At 61.5% G+C, this 6678-nt stretch overlaps 1 protein-coding gene across 4 annotated transcripts; it reads right to left on the bottom strand.

The window, feature by feature from the left end:
• Positions 1–2585: 2585 nt before the first annotated feature.
• Positions 2586–6409, bottom strand: MVB12A (multivesicular body subunit 12A). 4 transcript variants are annotated; one of them, XM_014865936.3, is made up of 9 exons: positions 6051–6409; positions 5864–5962; positions 5646–5742; positions 4454–4580; positions 3975–4094; positions 3792–3895; positions 3510–3571; positions 3122–3178; positions 2586–2946 (listed from the first exon to the last, which is right to left on the bottom strand). In XM_014865936.3, exons 1-9 carry the CDS (start codon positions 6327–6329, stop codon positions 2884–2886), a joined length of 1008 nt encoding a protein of 335 aa, XP_014721422.2. In that variant the 5' UTR covers positions 6330–6409; the 3' UTR covers positions 2586–2883. The 4 variants fall into 4 exon arrangements, with proteins under 4 accessions (XP_014721422.2, XP_014721421.2, XP_044629903.1 ...); XM_014865935.3 differs by having other exon boundaries at positions 3792–3898; positions 6051–6380; XM_044773968.2 differs by lacking the exon at positions 4454–4580 and having other exon boundaries at positions 3792–3898; positions 6051–6384.
• Between the last annotated feature and the right edge of the window lie 269 nt (positions 6410–6678).

The raw sequence follows: 6678 nt of genomic DNA, 5'->3' as shown, positions 1-6678 counted from the left end.
TAGAAGACAGTAGCTTTGGGGTCTTGGCTTGGAGGGGGTCTGAGGGGGTGCTCAAGGCTGACCCAGGTCAGCGCTGCGACCTGGGGGTGGAGCTTGCAGCAGGGGCTGAAGCTGGGCTCTACAACATTTGAAGACAGAGAGTGTGGAGTTTGCCGTAGCAGAAGCCACCAGGAGTTGCACCCTCCATCCACCCTGCTTGGACTTCAGGCTGCAGAAACCTTCCAGCTGAGAAGGCCTTTCAGAGCCGGGAAATGTCTTGGCAGCAATCGGCAGGGGCAGCGGAGAGACACAGCTGCACAGGTGTTCTTCAGAACCAGCCGATGAAGTGAGGACCGTTGAGATCCCCACTGTAAAAGATGGAGAAACTGAGGCATAGAGAGGCGAAGCCACTGCTCAGGGTGACCAGCTGGTGGGTGGTGCAGCTGGGACCATGTTTCTCCAGAAACAACCCTCTTGGTACCCAGGCCCCAGTGACACCTGGCTCTCAGCATCTGGGAGCAAAATGCAGGAAGGACGGGCTTCGGCTCCCTCCACCGCAGCCCGAGATGAGGTAAGCTCAGCCAGAGCGGTCAGCACTGATGCCCCCACTCAGGAGGGGTGGGCAGCCTCCATGGGGACCCTCCAGCCCGTCCTGAGGCTGTGCCCAGGCCTGGCAGGGCTCGGAGGGTTGGGACTTTGCAGGCTCAGTGGCTCAGCAATGATGGCTGGTCCAGTCAAACCCGAGGCCAGCCCGGGCCATCCAGCAGCCCCTCGTCACACGCGGACGCCCTGGAAAGTGATCCGGGGCTGGTTTCAGGGTGGCCAAGCAGGTGGCCAGGGAGAACAAACAGCCTTTGCTTCCTGGCCGGATCGGATTCCGCGGCCGGCGCCAGAGCAGCCTGGGCGGGGACCTGGCAGGTGCTGGTTGTGCCCAGAGCGGGGAGGGCTCAGCACCACAGGCCTGCTTCTTCCAAGGTGGCCAAGTGCGTGGGGGAGGGGCTACATTTTGCCCGGTCTCCCCCAACTGACCCCTCCAGGACAGCTCACTGTCTCTCCCCTCAGACCCCAGGGCTGGGCTGTGCCTGCCCCCTCAGGCCCCAGGGCAGGGCTGTTAGACACAAGTGCCTGGGTGGGTGGTATGTCCCCTCCGGGCTGTGGGACCTGCTCCAGCCAATGAGCTGTGAGCAGAACTTCCATGGCGCTTCCAGGCCGGAGCACTTAAGTGACAGCAGAGACTTTTCTGAGTCTGTCCCCACTGTCCGGTGACACAGTGACCACCCCTTCAGGCGTGTTTCCCCAGCAGTCTGTTGCCCCATGCCAGGGGCACGTGGTGGGGATGAGAAATAAGCCTCAGCCTTTCTAAGCCACGGAGATCTGGGGACGTCCCTGACTGCAGCAGCACCTGGGCCAGCCTGGCACCACGGGCACCTGGGGACAAGAGCCGAAAAGGCAGAGGCAGACGAGCGGGAGAAGAGGGTGTGAGCCTGGCCCGGGTAAGTTAACAGACACCGTCCACCCTCAACATTCGCAGATTCTGTATTTGGAAATTCTCCTACTGGCTAAAATTTACCTATACCCTCAGAATGAATACTAAGTGCTTTCGTGGTCCCCGGAGGACATGCCCAGAGCAGGGGACAATTTGAGCCGCCAGCAGCACACGCTCCCAGCTGAGGTGGGAGAAGGCGACGCCCTGCCCTCCCGTCCAGCTTTCTGGCTGCAAACCAGCGTCCTTCTCGCGGGTTTTAGGGCCGCGTTTCGTGCATTTCTGTGCTTTTCCTCGGTGACTTCGCATTTAGAAGGGCCCAGGGCAGTGCTGAGTGCTGTCCGGTGTCCCAAGTGAGGAGGCCGGGATGCGTCCCAGGGAGAGTGCAGGGGTCAGGCCTGCCTCCTTCAGGCACCAGCCGCAGCGCCGGGGGCTGCGGGGGGAGCACCAGCGAACCGACAATATGCGTCAAACAAGGCGTCTGGAACGCCACACCGACAGCACAGGTCATGCGCTGACTGACCCCGACGGTGCGCGGAGGCCCGCAGGAACCTCTCCCAGTCCTTCTCCAGAAACCCAGTTTTCCCTAATTCCTAATTCAGTTTTTGCGGCAACTCTATAGAACTTTGTCGCGAATAACGAGAATCGATTGTTAAGTATCCACCGGGCAGCGGAGGAAAAGGGCCGTGCACAATAGCGTGATGGTTAGGACAGCAGGCTCTGGGTTCAAATCCCAGCTGTGACCTAGCCGCCCCTGCCTCAGTTTCCCTATCTGTAAAACGGTGGCAAAACCAGGGCTTCCCCCTGGACTGTGGGAGGACTGAATGGGACGCCATGCAGCAGGGGATGGGGGGTGCTGTCCATACCATATAAACAGTGGCCATTACTATTATCCCTGTTACGTGCAACGATGGACGGGCGGGCCCAGGTCATGTCTGTGACCTAGAATCCCGGCTCAGGCACTCGCTGAGCCCCAGTTTCCCTATCTGTGAATGGTTGTCGCAGCAGCGCTGCCTCCCCGCTGATTTCACCGGCTTGCTCAGTGTGCGCCGCCCCGGCTTGTGCTCCGTGTGCGTGGTGGAGACCGCCAGCAACAGCGGCCCCACGGCAGCATCAGGACCAGTCACGGGACAGGGCTGTGTTTATTGCCAGGAGGATGCCCACGAGGCCTCCAGGCCCCAGAGAGTTTTGACACGAATGACTTGAAGGCACTGGTTTCATCCAGCCCCCACCCCTGCCCTGCAGGGCCCAGGGGTGGGAAACCCCATCACCAAACAGCCAGGTTGTCCCCTCCTCCAGGAATGCAGCTCCGCCAGGGGACTGAGGGTCCAGAATGCTCTCCATCCCCAAGGTTCCCAAAATGGGGAGAGGTGCGCAGCTGCCAGGCTGCAGGCGTCGGGTGGCGAGTGGCTGGCGAGGGGCTACGAGACGCTGGGGGGCAGGCGGGCAGCTGCCGTCTTCTCCACCACGAAGCCGTAGTTGTACTGGGGGAGGGGAGAGCACAGAGTGAGGGAGGAACTGTGGGGGCCCGGAGGATGGTGGGGTGGTGGGGATCAGGGGCTGAGCGATCTCCTGCCCCTGGGAGGTGAGGTGTGGCTGGGGGAGACTCTGTGGCCTGGGTGGGGGGTCCTGGCACCCCATCCTGGTCCCGTCACCCACCTCCTCCTCAATGTCCGCCAGCGACTTGATGGTCAGATCAGCAAAGGCAGAGAAGGCCTGGCAGGCATGGGGCAGGTCAGTCTGGAGCAGGGACCCCAACCTGGAACCCCCATTCCCTCATCTTCACAGAGGGTCCCCCTCAATAGTTGCCTGAACACCCCTCCCCTTCCCGCCACAGCCTCTAGCCACCAGCGTCCAGTTGTCCCTCCTGACACCCCCATTCCAGGACCAAGACCCTCCAGCCCCCACCTTGGCCTCCAGCCTCCCCCAACCCAGGAACACGGGCCTCGGTGCCAGGACGCTGGATGCACAGAGGACGCTCCCCACATCCTGGTGCCTAGAAAGGCGATGGGCAGGGCAGACTCAGGCTCCTCAGGGCCAGACTCACCAGGGGGCTGCAGCTCTTGCCCTCAAACCGGGGGTGCAGTGTGAAGGGAACCCCATCCATGGCTGAGGAAACAGGCGGGGATGGAGCTGAGGCAGAGGGGACCTGAGGCCTGCCTGCTGCCCACCCCCACCTGAGAGGCCCCCTGAAGGCCCCGCTCGCCCCAGTCTGCACAGAACCGGGGAGGCCCAGGCCTGGTTCCAACCTTGGCCCTGCCCCTTCCGGGCTATACAACTTTCGGCCAGCGGTGGCATGAACCCCACAGTGCCTCAGTTTCCCACTCACCAGAGATGCCATAGAGGTTGGAGGCCTCGTAGATGGAGTCGTTCCTCCGCAGGGTGGACGCCCGCGAGCCCATCCTCGACAGCGTCCGCTCCGGCAAGCCACTCCTGCTGGTGAAGGTGGCACGGGGTGGCTCAGGTCTGACACCCTCCATGGCCGCCCCCATCCCCGAGCCTGAGGACTCACCTGGGCTGGCTGGGAGGGTCCAGGGAGAGGCCCCTCATGTCCTGGCTGAGAGCTCGGGGCTTGGGCACCGGCCGAGGGACCTTGGCCTTCTTGCACCAGATGGCGAAGCCACCCATGTCCCTAGAGGCGGAGGACAGAGGGGAGGGGCTCTGGCCCAGTGTGCAGCCAAGGGAGGCAGGAGGAAGCCAGGCCTCCAGGAGATTTCTGTTTCAGTGTCTCAGCCCATACCCGAAGCCACACACTAACTCACATTGCTGGGCCCGATCCCCGTGCCAGGCACTTTAGACACCCCAGCGCATTTACTCCTCACGATGAGCCTACGAGACTGGTGCACCTGCCCCCATTTTAACGTGTGGGAACTGAGGAACAGAGAGGTGGCAGAAAGGACAGGGAGACTCAAGGGAGTCCCTGCGGGTCAGAGAGTAGACATGGGAGTTGGAAGGGCAAGGAAGGAGGCCAGGGGCTGGGGGCGACCCTACCCTACTCGCAGGTACCCAGGCACTGTCTTGGTCTTCCCGCTCAGCCGGACGTCAAACACAGCCGTGTCCACAGCCCCCAGGGGCACCAGCCTCACACACATGCGCTTCTTCTTGGACACGGAGGCCTCTGCGAGTGGGGGGCAGGGGAGTGAGAAGAGACAAAGGTAGGGAAGGGGTCCAAAGATGGTCCCAGAGGATGCTCACCAGGGCGTGGTTTAAGACAGCCACGTGGATAGTGTTAGGGTGGTGGTTAAATCGTGAATGGTATGGCCATAGGAGGGGACTCCACGCAGTCTTTAGGAGCCCTTGGGGCAGGCTCACCCTTGGTGACAGGGAGGAGCATTCATGGGGTTGCCGTGCACACCACAGCGAGTGTGGGTAGCTGTGGAGTCAGGCAGAACTGGGACCCCATCCTGGCCCTCCAAATCTTGTTCTTCCTCAGTCCTCAAATCCAGGGGTGAGCAAACTACAGCCCACGAGCAAAATCCCACCCAAGGTCTGTTTTGCACCACTCAAGAGCTAAGAATGGCTTTACCTTCTTAAAGTGTTGTAAAAAAAAAAAAAAAAATTTTGCAACAGACACCATCTGGCCTACAAAGCCTAAAATATTTCCTATCTGGCTCTACCGAAAGTTTGCCAAGTCCATTATCAATAGATTTGCTCTGAGAGTCAAATATAAATGACAAGACACGACAGAGGCAGGGAGAGCCAGGTGGTTAGACACCAGAAAAGTCAGGGCTGGGAGGGCAGCAGGAGGCTCGAGGCTCGCAAGCCAGAAGAGGAGGGGCGAGGGCGAGGAAGCATCAGCTAACCCGAGGACGGAGAGGGTGTTCCAGGCAGAGGACGCGGCTGCGCAAAAGTCTGGAAATTAAAAGGAACCGCAGGGGGTTCAGCCTGGCTACATGTAAGGAGCAGGTGTAGCAGGAATAGTAATAAAACAGGCGGCGACTGAATTCTTACTCTAGCACAAGCTGTGCCAATCGCTCATTTTTACGCAGGGCAGGGCACAGCGCCGCGCCCTAGAACAGGGCTCCAAGTGCACAGCCAGCCCTGTCATCACCCAGTGCATCGAGGGCACGGCAGAGGCTCAGAGATCGCGCGCCTGTCGTCCCTCCACTCCCTTCCTGGTCCTCCCCGCAGGGACGCGAACGCCCCCTCCGCCCTCCAACTCCGCCTCCGACGCGGGCCTCACTGGAGTCCAGGGGGTCGCAGACCGGGGAGAAGCCGGGCGGGAGAGGGCTCTTGTCCACCAGGACCTGGATTTCGGCCACCACGTTCTCCTGCGGATTCTGAGGGCGGGGACAGAGCGAGAGTCACCCAGCAGCGCGGACGGCGCGCCTGGCGCAGGGCCCAGCGAATGGGCACGGGAGGTGGCGGACCCCGGGGATCTCGAGGGTGGGCGCCCCTTACCTCCAGACTGCCCAAGAGACTGACGCACAGGAAGTAGCCAGATTTCTGCGCGAAGCTCTTGCCGAAGCTGGCGGGCGTCCCCTCCACGGTGCTGGAGATCTGGGGGGGACGCGGATCAGCGCCCAGCCCTTAGCCGGCTGCGGCCGCCTTGGCCCCCATTCAACCCCCGCCCCCCGACGGAGCTCACCGCGCTGAATCCCCGCGGCGGGGGCGCCGAGGCCGACGACCAGGCCAGGCCAGTCAGCGGCGCCGCGTCGGGCCCGGGCCCAGGATCCATCCTCCGAGCCAAACGCCGAAGGCGGGGGACTGCCTCGGACCTCCAGCAGCCGCCCGACGGCCGAGTGCGGGCAGAAGTCCGAACTACAACTCCCAGACGGCCTTGTGAGGGCCGGGGCCGAAGCGCCGTATGCGCGTGCCCGGAAAGCCACCAGCCAATCGCGTGGGGACATGGAGCCACGCCCCCCATGCGCTACCCAGGCGCGCGGGTGAGCGGCGTTTGTGGAAAACTATCTCGCCGCCTTCTCACGCCGAGCAACTTCCGCCGGAAATATTCCTGCAGAGCGCCGGGAGACTCGCTTGCTGCAAAGCTGAACTACGTTCCCCAGAATTCCTTGCAGCATTAGCGGCTTCTTCAGAAACAAGCTCGTGTTTCCCGGGAAATTTGGGGGAGAAATGTGAAAAACCCGCAATTCTAGTTCTAGGAAGTGATGTTAAAGGAAACTTTCATGGCTTATGCAGCATTTAGTTTAAATAACGAAAAACATGGGCCACCATGAGCCACGAAATCTTGTGTATGACTTGAGGACTTGTTCACA

Source organism: Equus asinus, chromosome 10, assembly GCF_041296235.1.
Source record: "Equus asinus isolate D_3611 breed Donkey chromosome 10, EquAss-T2T_v2, whole genome shotgun sequence".
NCBI classification, from domain to species: domain Eukaryota; kingdom Metazoa; phylum Chordata; class Mammalia; order Perissodactyla; family Equidae; genus Equus; species Equus asinus.
The sequence above is the reverse complement of the archived record's forward strand: the minus strand, read 5'-3'. Positions and strand labels throughout refer to the sequence as shown.